This window comes from Osmia lignaria, chromosome 9 (assembly GCF_051020975.1).
Source record: "Osmia lignaria lignaria isolate PbOS001 chromosome 9, iyOsmLign1, whole genome shotgun sequence".
Classification (NCBI taxonomy): Eukaryota; Metazoa; Arthropoda; class Insecta; order Hymenoptera; family Megachilidae; genus Osmia; species Osmia lignaria.
In genome coordinates, this window is record NC_135040.1 from 4084112 (window position 1) to 4101020 (window position 16909).

A 16909-nucleotide genomic window follows, 5' to 3' on the forward strand; every position below is an offset into this window, starting at 1 on the left:
ACATGAACATAAATGATATCGACCAGACGGTTTCAAGGAAGTGCATGATTTAGTGATAAACTCTGCATACTTCAATTATGAAAAAGGTCGAATGACACTATCCATTAATCGTCTTTAAAACTGCATCATTAAAAAATGAATATTTCTTTTTTAATGAAGTCTTCCACATCTTAACTGCTGTAGCAATAAAAATAATTACTTGCTTGTTAATTATTCGTTAAAATTAAATTCGCAGAACTATAGAAGTCGATATGTTAAAACCCGAGACAAGATTAAAGTGTAAAAAGAACGTCAGAAATGATATATATTTTCAGTTCAAGTTCGCGTCCTTAATGCTATACATAACCGTATTACCACCGGAAGTAAGAAGACCATTCCGCGATGGCCAATTGTCCGCAAGATCTACCGACAACACCAGGAACTTCATTAATCCTTCACGATGCTCTAAGCAGGGGAGGAGACGGTGTGCGCGAAGCGCACAGCTAGGGCGGAAAAACACGTGGCTGGGGTGAATGTAACGACAGGCACAGGTGAAAATAGACGTAACGAGAACCACTGGCTAAGCAGGAAAATGTGAACGTATGGATAGACCCGTTGTCCCTCGAGGTTGTTCAGTGTCGTCAGTTCGATACGGTCACTGGGCCATTCAGCATGAACCGACGCAGTGAGTATAGTTATAATTTTTATTCAAACACTTCCGCTAACTCTCTATAACCCATTCGAACTTCGTTTCATTCGTTTCTAGTTTGTTTAACAAGATCACACCTGATGACGCACCTTATGCGTCTTGCCTTATCTATAGGTTGTAATAGACGACGCACCGTATGCGTCTTACCCTATCTATGACGCACCATATGCGTCTTACCCTATTCATGACTCAGTACAAGTGTTTTGTAATGAAATTGATAGTATCATTACTGAAATAAAATCTTGTTTTTCAAGTGGATAGTTACAGTATCTTTAATACTGCGGTTTCCCTCAGTTTTATTCATGTTCTCGTTTTTCACAGAGGATGAAACCCAGTCGATTTATACTGTCTCCAGCCACAAGAACTTGGTAGCGATCAAATCCAGAAATGCCTAGTAAGTGAACGGGAGATTGATGTCTACCGGTCTTCTGTGTCATTAGATCGTATTATTACATAGATTAAACGAGCGGCGAGGAAGCCGCTAATTTTTCCCCACGCGATAATTAGATTCGTCCTTTCGTTCTCTTGTTCTAGCTTGAAGAAACGGAGACAAGTACCGAATTTTTTGATGATTATGTTGTTTACTCTGATTGCTCTTTTGTTAACGATGACGCTGGTGTTTTCTATACTTTGTGAGTAAATATTTGATAATAGATAAAACGTTGTATACTTTGGTTACATCATTTTTTCTTTTTTTTTTTTATAGATGCAATAAGAAAAGAGAGACAGTTGTGCGAAACGGAAAAGTGCGTCCGCATAGGTGAGCAAAAATCAAAGATTCTACTTCCGCACGATTATTTAAATTAATTCGAACTTTGTTACTTTAGCGGCTAGTTTGAAAGAATCTATGGACACGTCTGTTGATCCTTGCGACGATTTTTATAAGTGAGCCACCCTGCAAATTTACAAAGTATTCCAAACACTTTGGAAAGTATTTAACAAACGTTCGTGCATTTCAGGTATGTCTGTGGAAAATGGCCAGACGAGCATCCTATACCAGATAACAGCTTGACAAATTCATGGTTCGAGGAACGTAGAGAACGCGTGTACAGAAAAATCAGGGAATCGTTACGAGAGAATGTTACCAGAAGCAATGTACCCTGGGCAGTGACACAGGCGAAGATATTGTACTCCAGCTGCATGGACGTGCGTACGTTGGTATTTTATTAAATGACCCTTTCATTATATTTTAAGTAATAATGGTAAATTTCTAATACCATATTGCAATAGAAGGCGAGTAACTTTAAAATGGAAAAGGTCGCAAATTAAATTTCCAAAATGAGATTTTAGCATGGTCCGAAGAGAAGTATAAATTTTCCTCTAACTCGTTCAGATTCGATGGACGAGTTGGGAGTGGCACCACTGTTCGACTTATTGGAAGAGCTCAATTTACCCTCGATTCCTGCGGCTTTTACCAAGAAGACCACTGATTACATCGAACAGATGGCCAGGGTGAAGAAAGTTCTAGGAAGGGACATCTTCTTCGGTTTCGACATAATCCCCGATCCACGAAACACCAGCAATAACATCATGGTTCTGGACACGCCGATCACTAGCAGCCCATTACCCAAGTATAATTTCTTCAAAAATTCATTCTTCTTAGAACTTCTTAGACTTCTATCTTTTCTATAAAATAATTCAATTATTAACAGCGACAAGGAGCTAGAAAGACGACTGCACTCGATCAGATCGCGTTTCCGGAAACTGGAAGACGACGAAGTTGAAGATGAACTGATGAGCGAACTGAAAAGTGCAGAATTAAAGTACATGACCGAAATTATTAAACAGGTTGTCAATAATGGTACCCTGGACGCTTGTTCCTTGAACCAGTCTTCGTTTCCTGAAGAGGAAGATCTGGAGGAAGTTGTCGAGATTCTCTACGAGTTGAGTAGCACTTTTTATTACGTAAGTGGTACAAATCGAAGGAACACTAATTACAAGTAGGATAAATTACAAGTGTTTCATGCTTGCAGTTATCTCGTCTGGAAAATAATCAAAGCATATGGGACGTAGACCCGACAGACGGTGATTACATGTTGGTGGATGATCTTCAGAAGTTAACCGACGAATACGTAACGGAAGTGAATTCGACCCTTGCTCCGAAACCGCTGTGGAAACCATTTATCGAGTCAGTGTTCAAGGACATCGATACTTTGGATTTGAACAGGAAAGATAAAGTATTGATCGGGGATTTGGAATACTTGAAGGAGGTTGCTCTCCTATTGGCTGCTAGCGACGAGGAGGAACTAGGTAAAATTCTACAGATCGTTTCAAAATGGAATCCTGAAAATTGTAAATCATTATTAAGGGATAAGAAGTTGGAAAGTCAATGAAAAATTCGAAATTCTAATTTTCTGTCAGTTTTCATTGTGTAAATCATTTTTGAAACACTTTATATAAAATGTACCTTTCCTAGGAATCAAACGGAATAATTTCTAATATTTTTAAATAATTATTTAAATATTCTAGAAACATATATTTGGTGGGTGATCGTTGACATCGTGGCGCCCCATTCGTCTAGCACGTTGAGAAAAATTTGGATAAACTATGTGACTGAAATGACCAGCATCGAAATTGGAGAACCAAAATCTTTGCTTTGTGCTTCGGCCGTGAATGATTTGATGGGTTAGCGTTTCTAAAAACTATTACAAAATTCGACGGTTTCTCATCCAGCTGTGCTATAATTTAGGAATGGCGGTTTCATGGCTGTTCGTGGATCCTCAGTTTCACCAGGACAAAGGAAAGAAGGTGTTTGAAATGATGGGCGACATAAAAGAGGCTTTCGCATCGCTGGTTCTGCGAACCGACTGGATGGACAAGCAGACGAAAGCTGCCACTTTGGAGAAAAATAGAAAAATGGAGTCTCAGATTGGTTTTCCTGATTGGTTGTTCGACGAGCGAGTCCTTAATGAATATTACGAAGGTGTAAGAGATGATTGCTATATTTTAATTTACAGATCAAAGTGTTAAAATATATAAGTTTATTTTGAATCATCCTCTATATTTTTAGATAGATCTCTCGGAGACGGAATATTTGAGCAACATGATCCAAATTATTCGCTTGATGTCTATTTCCGAATTGGAGTGCATCCATGACATTAATTATAACAACGAATCATAGTAAGTTATCATGTTTTTTTAAAAACAATGCAAATACAAGATTTTTCATTGAACATTTTCTTCTTCAGCTGGGCGACTGATCCAACAGACGTAAATGCGTTTCACACTTATCAATTTAATCATATAAGTACGTAACAATTAATTACTAAATTCGAAAATGAATCACAGTAGATTTCCACATTTGTTGCACCTTGAAACTAACCTAAGCTGACCATCTATTGTCTTTCTAACACGCATGCAGCGATACCAGCAGGAATCCTCCAGTTTCCATTTTACGAATTGGGTTTGGAGTAAGATTGAAATTGAATAATTAAATATTCGAGCTTTTATTAATATACAAAATGTGGTTTCTGTTTTAGATCATTGAATTACGGAGCTATAGGCACGGTTTTGGGTCACGAATTGACTCATGGATTTGATAACAGTGGTAGACACTATGATAGCGATGGAAATGTTAGACAATGGTGGACGAATGAAACTATTTTACGGTATAACGAGAAAACCGACTGCTTTGTTAATCACTATAACAATTATTACGAGGTTGAGGTAAATATTTTATCTTCTAATAGAAGATAAATGTCTTCATTTTTATTTACTCAATGTGAACGATCTCAGGGTTATCTAAATTTTATGATCGAATTCTTGACTTTTGAAAGGTTCTTCTTCGTAATACTTGCGTCTTATAATCTCGACCTTGCCGGAGTTTGGTCGTTAGATTGAGAAGAATGCGGATGGGTTAATCGTGAGTCTGTTCGAACAGGTAGACGATTACATCGACGGTGAACGTACGCTGGGCGAAAATATAGCCGATAATGGGGGCCTCAGAGAGGCTGTCATCGCTTACGAAAGATGGAAGGCCAGACACGGCCAAGAACCTCTACTTCCGGGATTCACTCATCTCACTCAAGAGCAGCTCGTTTTTCTCGGTTTCGCCCACGTAAGAGTTGAATAAACAAATCACCTCTATGAAAATTTATTTTATTTTCCAAGAAGAATATTTATGGCTAATAAATACACGATAAAGAGTACTATTACGAAACGCTGTTCAAAATTGTCAAAATTAATTAAATTTGATAATGATTCGAGATTAAAAAAACACGAGGCAACATCGTTGCATATATTTCCTGCAACATTTTGAAATAACCAAGCAATCTTTTATGAATATTGATCACTTTACTGTCATGTGATTCAGATTACGCTTGTCAGAAGAAGTTTTATGCAATTTTGTGGGCAATTTGTGAGGTGTCAAGCGACTGGAATTGCAATTATAAAAATTTTTACTTTCTGATACTTCATGAATATTTCATCCAGTTTCATCCGGTTACACTTCTTTTTTCTCTCGCTTGCTTTATAATTACTGTTCAGAAATCGTGCATGATATTTTTTATTGAAATTTCAGGTATGGTGCGAATCGTACACTCCAAAGTCTCTAAAATGGATCCTCTTAGATTCTCATTGTCCTGGCCACGTGAGACTCCAGGGAGTCCTGAAGAATTCCAAGGAATTCAGCGAAGCATGGAAATGTCCTGTTGGATCGAAAATGAATCCTCCAAATAAGTGCCATGTGTGGTAATGGTGTTTTTTCAATTAATAAGAATCTATACGTTTCTTTCAGCACTTGCCACATCTTCCTCCTCAAAGTACTCTAAACTTCTGCAAACATAATTACAGAACTCGCTAATTAAAAAACAACAAACAATCGAGCTTTTATACATTTTCTACAATTACGTTACGATCCTTACATTAATTGATCGTTTCGAAATTTTAATATAAACTCAATAATCACAGCGAGTTCTGCGATTTCCTTAATTCTAAAATGAAAATACGACAATGTTTGTAATAAAAGAATTTATTTACTTATAATGTTACATATGTTTCTTTTGCTAGAAAACATTTGCCACCTGAGACTTCCATAATACACGGGTCATAGTTCACACATCATACAGTTCACTACAAAGTACCTTATCATCTTCTACGTCTCACCACCTCCAATTAAACTGAAAAGACTTTCGACTCTCTGAATACTTTTCAATAAACGTATCCCCCGTTCGCGGCCGTCGGCTGAACGTACTCGTTAGCTGGGGTGACGTGTTGTACAACGGTACCCTTCAGGTTGTTGTCGGCGGACAATAATGGGTTCTCGATGGCGATGGAATCTTTGCTCTCGAACACCTGAGTGCTGACTGGCGAGGCTGATTCTATCTGTGGTGCCGGGGTTGACGACAATGTAGGTAAACCAGGTAACGAGGGGAACGAAGGTAAAGAAGGTAAAGAAGGTAGCGAGGGAAACGAGGGCAAAGAAGGCAAGTTCTCCGAGAAATTCTGGAAGAAATCACCGATGGGTCCTTTCTGGACTTGGGTGTGGGTCAATGGCGTCGCGTTGGTCTTCACTGATTCGACCACCGTGCGTTGAGGCAACACTTCTACCGATTGCACTTTGTGAACTGGAGTCAGAGTTTCCACCTTGTGGTGTGCTGGCTCCACATGGGTCACGGTCTCCAGATTCTGCTGCACTGGTTGAACCTTGGTCTGTGTCTGCACTGGAGAATAATTCTGTACCGTGCTCACGGATGGTTCAGAATGTTGCACGAACTGTGTGAGAGTCTGAGGCAATTGGTAGCTGGTTTGTGGGAAAGAGTAGGAGGTAGGAATTGCGTTACTGAAATGAGCAGTTAGTGGTTGTTGGAACTGGACCTGGTGGCTCAGGGTTCTCAGAGGGTAATCCACTCCCAGACCAGTGAATCCAGTGTGAAAGGTGCTGTAAGATGGTTGGAGGTTCGTGTAAACAGTGGTTGGAAGACTGTAACTAGGCGCGTTGTAGAATCCTCCAATCGACGATTGGAAGGTGGGTAAGTTATCAGTGAACAGGGTATCCGCCTGTAAGTTCTTTGTGAAGGTGGTCGTGACTGGAATACTCTTCACTCCGGTGGCATAATGTGCCACTCCTGAAATAAAAATTACATTTCTATCGCATTATCCCCAGAAAATTACATTTTTATTTCAAGATCCTTATCGCGTGTTAATTTATTTCTACAAAAAATCAGCAAGATGACAAGTATTTTTTGGTGTATAAATTATTCAAAGTTTTGCCGCTCGTCATGTCATCGACAAGATTTTAAAATTCATGCGTTACGTAACACGTACGATATTTTTATCAATGTTCCCTGACATTTGACATTCGATTATTAAAAGTTTTTAAATAAAGCTCAGGTGTTCTTACCTTTACTGACGGGCGCTTGTTGGGTGACCGTCACTTGCGGAGATGGGACATCCAACAACTGGTGATCTTGGAGTTGGGTTTTTACTGTCTTCAGCGTGGTTTCAACGCGAGAATCGCTGGATGCATCAAGCGTGTTCTGTACAGTTACAAATAAAAATTTATTTAATCCATTCTTCAGAATTACCTTGGAATATATTTAATTACCGTGGTATGATGGGCCACTGGAGTTCCATAAGAAGTTGCAGGCGGTGCAGCTTTCACAAACTGCAACATGAAAATTCAATTTAAAAATTATACTTCAATCGTCACTGTCTTAACGTTCCACCAATCAAGGATTGGTAAATCTACTAAAAATTTAATAAATTTATCGTACATTGGTCTTCTCAACAGGAACAGAAATTGTCGCAGTCGTCACCGTCTTCTTCACTTCCGTATTTACCGGTATGTACGTGTTGGTCAATTGAGGAGTCTGAAGAAAAACACAGTAAATACCATAAGGACAAAATGATGGTGTTGGGAAGAAGTTCGCTGTACGAAAATATCATCAACAGGTCATTGAACTTGTTTGAACGAATCAGGTAAACACACAGTGGTCTGTCGTAATTACCTGAACCGAGTCGGAGACTTGGAAATTCGGTACCGGAGTTGAATACTGAATTACGTCAGAGGTTGGTGCCACGAATTCTTTGTTCAAAGGAGTACCCGGTTGATATCCTGGAGGTCCGTAGCTGTTGGAGGGCAAATGGGCATGGGCTCCTTGGTTCTCTGTTTCCGGGAAGGAGTAGGAGTAACCACTGGACGCTCGTGCATCTTCGACCACGTTTTCGTGGTGGTGATGATGATGATGCTGATCGGTTCCGTAGCGGGGATCGCCTGGCAGGATGTCCCTCTTTTGCTTCTCCACAGGCACGGCCGAGGAGGCTGCCAGGCAGGCCTGAAATATTTTTCAAAATCGTATGTTAATCGTATAAAAGATTTATAAAAATGCTAAAAATTACAGTACCCAAAAATATTTTTATTTGAGAACTTGTGAAAGTTAAAAAAAATTAAATTTAAATTTGCAGAGGACTCCTGGAGGACCAAGCTTTTTTTCCAGATAATTGTAATTAGGGATTGAAATATTAACTAGGGAAGTCGCGTAACGTCCATAGGGGAGCAAGAAAATTACTTTAATATTTATTTAAAATTTTTCAAGTGATCGTGGAGGAGGAGGGTCCTTACCAGAATGACGAGCAGTAGTTTCATGTTAGCCGTGTGATGTTTCGATGAAGAATCGTGTACCATCCCAAAGATATGTCGAGTTTTTATACTCGGCCGATGCTCCCTCCAGTTTATTTCCCAATCCAGTGGCATTGGCAGAACTAGATTTTTTAATTAACTTCTCGAAGGCCTGAGCCATCGAGATGCTCCAGCGTCGCGGACGAAATATTTCCTGAACCCTCTGTCGTGTTGGTGTCGTTCGGACAGAATTCTTTCCTTCGTTTTCGTATTAGTGTTCATACGTTCGTTCCTTTTTTCGCTCTGGCACTTTTTACGTCCGATACTTCAACAGACTGTGTAGCAACGAGGATGATTTATGCAAATTCGCCTCGTTCCATCTTTTCTTCTCTTTCTCTGTTCCGCCGGGCTCGTGTACGCCCATTATCGCGGTTCGTCGAGGGGAAAAGAAGAAGCTTTTAAAGGACTTGGATAACGTACGACAGATTTTTCTGAGGTTTAATGGACAGCTGACCACTCCGTGTAATCCGTATGACTCAATCGTAAGTTTAATCGATGGTAACTGTATCCTCTGATATATTTCCTTGAGAGCTACGTTGCGTCACTGGTGTCTCATAGGTTTTTAACTGTTGGGAAAGCAGGAAATTGAAAGAACGATAGAGATTTCAGTAGAAGAATGTGAATGAGCTACGGTATGATTTCTAATCTATTATACATTAAGTATATTGATATTAGGTTACGAATATGCATATAAAATGCAGATCCACCTACCAACATTGAGAAATAACCCTGCGATTTCATTTAAATTGTAAATCAACGAATCCTTCATCCTTGGCCTATAATAAATATTTAATTATTAAGAAATTGTCCCATGTTTTTTTTTCCGAAAACGAACTTTAAATTCTCCTTTCCATGAAATGAATATTCCTCCATAGCTAAATGTTAATTAGATTAACGTTCGTGAATAATTAAAATAAGGTGGAAACTTCGTTTTCACCACAATATTACTTTCAAGGGTTCAGATGAAGGGTTCAAGACTAATAATTCAAGTTCTAAGGAATATTTGTACTAGACTTCCCTATAGATATCAAGAATCCGTCTGGAACTTCGGCGACGCACGGTGCTTAGATTCTTTTCTCTCTATTTTCAATGGGATTTTGAAATTCTCGAGACATTGCTTGTTAATTATTTATGTGATTAGGTCCTGCGCGTCGCTGACATTCTAAACGAATGTTATTTGCTTTCTTTTGTGGATAATTTAATCCTTGTTAGCAGGTTGCTTCCATTGTTAGAACAGGTGTTACTATTGAAATCATCTTTGAAACGACAAATTCTTTGAGGATTAGGATGCTCAAGGTTCAGTACTCTTTCTTGAATGTCTTCTAGCTAGATTAGTAACCTTGAACAACAAAGATCCCACTCGAAACTCGTAACATTTCGACCATCGTCTGGCTGGATCCTGTCTTTGTATGATGAACGATGCCAGTTTAGAGTCACTAAAAACACTGATATTCCATTAATTATAAAAGACTAATAAAACCTTTGCTTGTTACGAAAGGAACTGCATAAACGTCTGATTAAGTTGATCGATGAGAAAAAAGTTAATAAATTATGAAGCTGTTATGTACCGTTTAATTTATAAGGAGATAATTAAGAGAAGTGATTGAAACAATATGCATGAAATAGATTTTTGTGTTAAGAATATTTATTTGCACATCAGGTGAAGATATTTATCGCATAATTTGAATTTACGCTCTTTTGAAATTCGAATTGCACAGTGGCTCTATCTGTTAACAGCGCGTTGAAAGTGAATAGATTTCAAGAATAGCCTGTAGATAGATTTCTTCTCGTACTTTTGAGACAGAAAAAGGCTATTAGTCAGGGGCTAGATTCATGGATCTTTTAAATAAAAATTTTGGTACTATTGAAGGTAATAAATTGCGGTGAGAGTCAATATCTTGCAAATCACTGCTGAACTTATGGGATCATTAGACATGTGCATACTATATTACGTTTTTTCATGAACATCATTTGTATAGAATGTTGCGGAAGGAAAGGTGTTCCTGTTCTAATTATTTTATACTTTCCACTAAAGTATAATACGACGGAAAGTTTGATCTTTTTCTAAGTTTGAACAGAAAGTTGGTGGTTTTGCAGGTTGAAATTAGATCCTGCGTGCAGGTCTCAGATATTTAGTACACGACCCTGCTAAAATTTCATTAGATTCTAATGAAAATTCACACTTTCTGATTTGTTCAAGTTTACAACCTCTCACGAGGCATTCTTTCGTTCTTCATTTCTACCTTTTTCATCTGTCCGCCTTTCTCTACTACTAGCCAACTTTTACTATCGTTTATCGGCTTTTGTCTAATGTACAATCGAAGTGATCAGATAACATTCATAGGAAATTTGTATGGTATAATAAACAAAATAAGTTTCTTAGACTCCAAGTTGACTCAAGTTTTGAAAAAACTTTTCTTGTCAACCAAGATTGATAAATCAAATTTAGGTAGTCCAAAGTGAGAAACCTTTTCTCAAGAATCTTAATTTTTTAAGATAATTTAGAACAACCATCGGTAGTCCAATTATTTCATTAGACAAGCTGATTGGTTTCGAATGGAAACGAATCGTTTCGGCACGGTATTACTAGCTTTCATTGAAAGTGAGAGGAGAAAGAGGGCTGGGCGAATAATGATTTCACTTTTGCTTTTGTATCGAACCGGTTTTTACCGCCCTTACGAGAGGACCGCTTTACCGTCACCGATTAAACCCAAAGCTTGTACGCTTCGATCGGATGGATAAACGTTCCATTACGCTTACCTGGCCGGCACACCCACGCAGCTGATAAACGTCTGGTACCTTCTTAATACTTTGATCGTGAAAGTTTGCATCAAGTGCAGAGCTCTGTCATTTTGATTTTCTGTGTCGACTTACCGGGCAGCTGTGAAACACAAAGTCACAATTCTAGGGCCATTTCGCTAGTTGTGATCGATGGAAGGGTTACTCACCCCGGATATACAGGGTTAACGTGTCCCCTAGTTGAGCAAAGACTGGTTAGAACGAACCAAAAAGCTTTGTTTAGAAGCGAAAAGGTGAACCATTTCCTCGCACGAGTGCGTACGAACGAAAGAGCCAGATGATCCAGATTAATCCTTTTACTTTGGACGGTTCTTTCAGTGTTCGACAACGGTAATCCTTTCACCGTTCTCCGCTTCGACCGTGAATCGTCCTGCGCGTTTTGTGCGCTCGGAATTGCTCTCACCATTCTTTTACCGGCCGGAAATTGAGTCGCAGGAAGTAATTGGATTTTCTTGACTGTTGAAAATCGAAATGGGAAGTGCGATTTAACGTGGCACCCCTCCGATAACGAGGATTCCACGAGAGCGCAACCGGTGAAAAGGTTTCTAAAAATAAAACAATCATCTTTGGATCGAATCATCGTTGCTTTCGAACTAAATACGCTTATTTTATGTACATTCGAGATAAATATTCTAAAACACTCTTTCTTTTCGGATAAGAAACATTTTAACATATTTATACAAGCACTCACTGGAGGAAACTAAAATCAATATGGTTATTGGTGAAAGTTGTCGTGATTTCAGGACGATCTCTTGTAAATTACGATAGTTGAAACGTTTCAATTGAAACGTCGACGCGTTCTCTTTAATCTTCTCGAGGAACGGTAATCCATGCTACAAAATGTCATCGTGAGTAATTGCTTGGACACCTCGGTTGCGCAAGATCGCATACATCACGCGTAATGTTTACGACACTGGATACAATTTAAACGTCGAAAATATGAAACAAAATGCAGTGACAAAAGGATCATTGAATAATGAAGGGAAGCTGCGTGACGGGGTTAGTTACGAAACGGTAAACACGAGCATCCAGCGGATCTCAAAGCAAGGATGCGGCTGCAAGAAGAACCGAGTTGACTCGATTACGGTTGAAATCGAGCGTTGTGCTCCGGAACGGACGCGGGAGGCCGGAAGTTGCCGCGGTCGTTGAACTTCGGCCGCCCTGAGAAGAGCAAGGAAAAAAAGGAGAGAAGCGGAGACAAGATCAAGAGAACGTATGCCAGTCGGAAAGAGAGTGCTTTCTTCGTGAATCGGTGACGGTGAAGGTCCTCTCGTATATAAGGAACAGCCTGTACTGCAATTGTCAGTGTGATTCGTCTCTATTCGAAGCAACTATCTACTTACACCCACGAACCTGATTAAAGATGATACGAATAGTAAGTTCATCATCTGATTAAACCGGAAGCACTTGTGACCAAGGAATCGTCTTATTTTTTACTCGTACATCTGTGAACGTGTAATCAGAGTGAAACAAAGGGTTTCGAGGATTTGCAAATTAGGATCATGAAGTGTATTAGAAAGTGATAATTAAGAGCAAAGAGGGGCACTTTTTGGAGAAAGTATTTTAGATGCAGATTCTTGTGAAATTTCGAGTGAAAGTTCATTTTACTACTCATTTATGTTAACCCTTTCGCTATGATACTTTTTCATCGGAAATTAATTAGTATTCAATATACGCTCTTCATAGCGAAAGGATTAAAAGCAACGATGTACCATTACAGTTTAAGATATTTTACAAATTTTCAATTTTTGCCTTTCGATTTGGGCAAAGTTCACGAACTTTTCAATACCGTGATTGAACGTTTGCAGTTTTTGTTCGTCCTGGCCGTGGCCGCCGTGAAGGCCTCTCATTTCTCCTTGGAAGGCCATGGTTACGGCAGTGAACCGAAGCTCATCTCGCAATCGGTTCATCTGAAAGAAATACCGACGAAAATCATTAAGGTCACGAAGACGGCTGTTGTCAAGGTTCCAGTACCATATCCAGTCAAGGTATCCAATTCATCGTTAATTTTATCATTTCTCTACAAATATAACTTTATGAGTCGTTTATGAGCCGCCCAGTACAACCGAACCCATGTCCACCTTTTTCTTCAAACCGCAAGCCGGACGATCTGATTTCTCGTCAGACCACGAAACAAGATAGTCGCTCCTCTGTCGGGCAGTTCCGGACGTTCTCTTGATCTAGAATTCCTTTCTCTTTTGTAGGTGCCCCATCACATACCCGTCCCTGTGCCGGTGAACCATCCGATCGCGATTCCGTACACGAAGCTAGTGAAAGTCCAGGAACACGTGCCGGTGGAGGTGTCCAAGCCATACCCGGTCGAGATTCATCAGCAAGTACCTGTGGTGGTGCCGAAGGCGGTGCCGATACCTCAGCCGGTACCCGTTCCTCAGCCTGTGACGTTGAACAAGCCTGTATTTTACCCGGTACCACACCCGATCCCTTATCAGGCGCACAGCCAGTCGGAGGAAAGCGTCGGTGGCGTGGGTGGTTATGATTCCGGTGACCACGGTGGTCACGAATCGGAAAGCTATAGCACTTACACGGTGAACCAACAGGGACACGACCAAGGAGGAAATTTCCAACCATCTCAGCCTGATTACTCCGACCATCATTAACGAACGAGGGGTTCAAGTTGTATATACTATGTATATCAGCAAGTTGGTCTTGTTAAGTTTCTGTTTGTCATTTGTTCTTTTTGTTAATTCGTTTAGACTTTGATATACTTTTTAATAAATGTTTATATTTGTACGTGCCTTGTCCTCGTTATCGCTCCTTCGCGTGTAACAGGTGAGATTGAACAATTATCGAAAGTGGTAATTAAACAATGACACCGAGAAAAAGGTGTCGGGTACCACGTCCACCTTTCATGCTCCAACGAAATGGAAAGTGAGCTGTCCTGTCACGGTTTGGTGATTCACGTAGCTGGTTCAATGTCTGCGCGATCTATATATCCTGTAACTGGGTCCATTCTTGATCTACCCAAGGCGTGAAAAATTGTAACAAATGATCGTGATCAGGTAGAACAAGAGATCGAATGGTATCAGCAACAAGTATCTGTAATAGGAATCGTCTAACCAGTTGAAAACTCACTTCCCGTTCCTCGTGCCATGAAAGTGGACTACAGGTTTTAAATATGTAATCTAAATAGTGAAACGAGCAGTTCCGGACGACTGAGAATAGAACTTTTTTAAATAATTTTGTAGTTCATCAATGTCAGCGTTAATTATTATTTGAACATTTTTACTAGAACTTTCTAAAAAAATACGATGAAATCAATCTATTATTAAAATAAAATTATTCTTCTGATTTCATTCGAAAATCTTGTTTCACTTTTTTCATGTTACATGTTTTGTGTATTCCGTAACGGTGATATAAGGAGAGACAACGAGACGGTAGTTACACAATTATTTCCACCCAAAAATGTTTGCTCCATATCCGCTTTTAATTTACTTAATCATCATTAAACGCTCCTGTAATTTCTTCCATATCTAACACGACTAAATCTTCCCACAGTAAATTGTACAAAGAACAAGAAAGATGCTTCATACGAAAAGAAATCCTTTATTTCTACGATGCAAAATGGACGTCGATTTACATGTACAAAAGAAGAGACAGTTAAACGAGATACAAAATTATGCCTAAAGTCACAGAGGCGAAACACGTTCGATCTGCTCCTTCTATCCATCCCACGAAGAGATCCATCGAACCGGATGGTCGGTGGACGTCAAGAACGGGCCGACAGGGGGCCAGATCCAGTCATGGGAGCCAATCTTCGCGTCGTTGATGAAAAATAGGTGATTGAAAAAAAGAAAAATCCAGAGGATGAAATCATTGTCCAACGGTTGCTTTCAGGAGTGTCCTTATCCTCGAGAGAAAATCGTATCGAGAAACATCGTTGGTTGCGATCGTTCGAACGATCAGAGACGAGCGAAGCTAGCTCCCTAAAATCCACGAAGAGTTTGGCTCGTTGTTTACCAGGAGGAGTAACCACCACCACCACCACCACCGACAGTCCATCCGTTGTTGGATTTCTCAACGATCACCGTGGGTTGTCCCACTGGCACTGCAACGGGTTTGACGACCGGCACGGCATAGGGTTGAGGTACTCTGACGGCATACGGGGCTGGCACTGGAACCTTGACAGGAACGCTGACTGGAACTGGGACTGGCCTGTCAACAGGGACTGGAACGTGCCTGGTCACCTCCACTGGATAGGGTCTGGGCACGTGGACGGGATAGGGACGATCCACTGGCACTGCGACTGGTACCTGTAGAGGAAAATTTGAAAAGAAAATTTGTAACGTTTTGAGAAATCGAAAATTTGTAATTTGTGGTAAGACGGACTTTGCACCTAACGAAGTTTGCAATTCTAGATCACACCTGATTAAACGAAATTGACTATCGCAAGATTTACGAAATTTTCCAAGAAATCCGGCTCGCAAGCTTGGGATTTCCAGCGTTCCAGCCTTACGAAATCCACGCACTCGTTCGCATTGAAACGTTAATTAACGTCCGATGATGAAGTATCTGACTGCCAATCTCAGGAGCAGATATTCCGCGATAAACAGAGCGTGGTTAGGAGCCCGAGGTCCTCTCATTTCCACACGTTGGTCGCCTTCTACTCGATGCACGATTTCATTTTTTTTTCTTTTTTTTTTTTCAAAACGAGGTTCAAATGTCGTGTAACTAACACCCGAATGACACGCAACGTTTTACTTTCAGGTTTCCCGGCACATTCCTCGAGGCACGTACTTTTGCGGTACTCACCAAGTGGACTAGTAAATGGAGAAGAATTTTACCTTAACCGGGTAGGGAACGTGTCTGTCAACGGGAACAGCGACAGGTTGCGGAACAGGAACAGCTACTGGCACGGCGTAACCACCACCTCCACCATATCCTCCACCGTATCCTCCACCGTATCCTCCACCGTATCCTCCGTGTCCTCCGTGTCCTCCGTATCCTATTCCATAGATTCCTCGTTTCTCCTTCTTCGTTTCTGTCAATGTATCTTCGCTTTGTTCCTCGGCGAATGCCACCGCCACGAAGGCGAAGGCGATGAAGAGCTGGAACAGTGAATTGGGAGGTGTATGGTCAGGCAAGTATGATACAATTTATTTAAAATTTTTCTAATTGGAAAAATTAAAAAATTGAAGTATTTAAAAATTGAAAAATTGAAAAATTGAAAAGGCGAAAGATTGCAACTTTCAACAAAAACAGGACTTTGATTTTTCATTTCTTAAATTTCTCGATTTTATATAAACTTTTTTATAGTCATCGAACTGACGGACTATTGAAAAATCTGATCAGTAGGAAAGTCTGACTGCAAGTGTTCGCAGAGGCTGTGGTGCTCACCTTAGCGTTCATGGTGCTGCTATCGGACTTGGTTGGTCGTTGTTTTGCGACTGATGAGATACCAAGAAGATCCTCTGCTTTTATACGTTGAGACGTCCACGACGAACCCTTGAACGGATCGACGGTGGTGGGCATGTGGCGGGCTACAGAAACGGTGAAAAGAAATTGGGCGTGGGGAGCGAGCAGGGGTCCTCGAAAAGCGATCCAAGGCAAAGCTCTTTCCGCTCCTTTTTCTTGCGAAAGATTATTTATGCCCCACCTTCTTGATTAATACTTTACCTCCTCACCTTATTGTTTGTTGTTTAGGAACGCATTCTGATACGCGCCAGGGTGCAGCTACCCCCTGCATTCATTATCAAACGGTTATCGAGTAGTTCTATAAATAATGAAGTTGAAATTGAATTTGCATTTTGATTACAATATACAATCTTTCGATTAATCACGTTTGA

The 16909-nt window shown here is 40.2% G+C and overlaps 4 protein-coding genes across 4 annotated transcripts; 2 read left to right on the plus strand and 2 right to left on the minus strand.

Moving 5' to 3' along the window:
• The first annotated feature begins 1015 nt into the window (after positions 1–1015).
• Nep5 (M13 family metallopeptidase neprilysin 5) lies at positions 1016–5551 on the plus strand. Its single transcript, XM_034316017.2, has 16 exons — positions 1016–1082; positions 1223–1320; positions 1395–1448; positions 1516–1573; positions 1648–1838; positions 2022–2259; positions 2341–2593; positions 2662–2938; positions 3158–3313; positions 3378–3613; positions 3699–3808; positions 3877–3935; positions 4050–4098; positions 4168–4354; positions 4569–4745; positions 5208–5551. The coding sequence occupies exons 2-16, from the start codon at positions 1257–1259 to the stop codon at positions 5379–5381; spliced, it is 2283 nt and encodes a 760-aa protein (XP_034171908.2). The 5' UTR covers positions 1016–1082; positions 1223–1256; the 3' UTR covers positions 5382–5551.
• Positions 5552–5639: 88 nt separating this feature from the next.
• LOC117600490 (uncharacterized) lies at positions 5640–8370 on the minus strand. The gene is made up of 6 exons (XM_034316032.2): positions 8250–8370; positions 7636–7962; positions 7402–7497; positions 7233–7292; positions 7029–7164; positions 5640–6753 (listed from the first exon to the last, which is right to left on the minus strand). Exons 1-6 carry the CDS (start codon positions 8310–8312, stop codon positions 5837–5839), a joined length of 1599 nt encoding a protein of 532 aa, XP_034171923.2. The 5' UTR covers positions 8313–8370; the 3' UTR covers positions 5640–5836.
• A 3972-nt stretch (positions 8371–12342) lies between these two features.
• LOC117611568 (uncharacterized) lies at positions 12343–14005 on the plus strand. The gene is made up of 3 exons (XM_034339536.2): positions 12343–12480; positions 12914–13093; positions 13310–14005. The coding sequence occupies exons 1-3, from the start codon at positions 12469–12471 to the stop codon at positions 13721–13723; spliced, it is 606 nt and encodes a 201-aa protein (XP_034195427.1). The 5' UTR covers positions 12343–12468; the 3' UTR covers positions 13724–14005.
• Positions 14006–14906: 901 nt separating this feature from the next.
• On the minus strand, positions 14907–16621 carry LOC143305650 (uncharacterized). The gene is made up of 3 exons (XM_076690004.1): positions 16461–16621; positions 15908–16171; positions 14907–15376 (listed from the first exon to the last, which is right to left on the minus strand). Exons 1-3 carry the CDS (start codon positions 16593–16595, stop codon positions 15080–15082), a joined length of 696 nt encoding a protein of 231 aa, XP_076546119.1. The 5' UTR covers positions 16596–16621; the 3' UTR covers positions 14907–15079.
• Between the last annotated feature and the right edge of the window lie 288 nt (positions 16622–16909).

Coding starts and splice junctions, on each gene's coding strand:
- LOC143305650 (XM_076690004.1), bottom strand. CDS start 16,595: ATGCCCACCACCGTCGATCCGTTCAAGGGTTCGTCGTGGACGTCTCAA. Junction 16,172..16,460: donor GCAGCACCATGAACGCTAAG/GTGAGCACCACA, acceptor TCACTGTTCCAG/CTCTTCATCGCCTTCGCCTT. Junction 15,377..15,907: donor ACGTTCCCTACCCGGTTAAG/GTAAAATTCTTC, acceptor TTTCCTCTACAG/GTACCAGTCGCAGTGCCAGT.
- LOC117600490 (XM_034316032.2), bottom strand. CDS start 8,312: ATGGTACACGATTCTTCATCGAAACATCACACGGCTAACATGAAACTA. Junction 7,963..8,249: donor AACTACTGCTCGTCATTCTG/GTAAGGACCCTC, acceptor AAAATATTTCAG/GCCTGCCTGGCAGCCTCCTC. Junction 7,165..7,232: donor CAGTGGCCCATCATACCACG/GTAATTAAATAT, acceptor GTAACTGTACAG/AACACGCTTGATGCATCCAG.
- LOC117611568 (XM_034339536.2), top strand. Junction 13,094..13,309: donor CAGTACCATATCCAGTCAAG/GTATCCAATTCA, acceptor TCTCTTTTGTAG/GTGCCCCATCACATACCCGT.
- Nep5 (XM_034316017.2), top strand. CDS start 1,257: ATGATTATGTTGTTTACTCTGATTGCTCTTTTGTTAACGATGACGCTG. Junction 3,614..3,698: donor TTAATGAATATTACGAAGGT/GTAAGAGATGAT, acceptor CTATATTTTTAG/ATAGATCTCTCGGAGACGGA. Junction 3,936..4,049: donor TTATCAATTTAATCATATAA/GTACGTAACAAT, acceptor ACACGCATGCAG/CGATACCAGCAGGAATCCTC.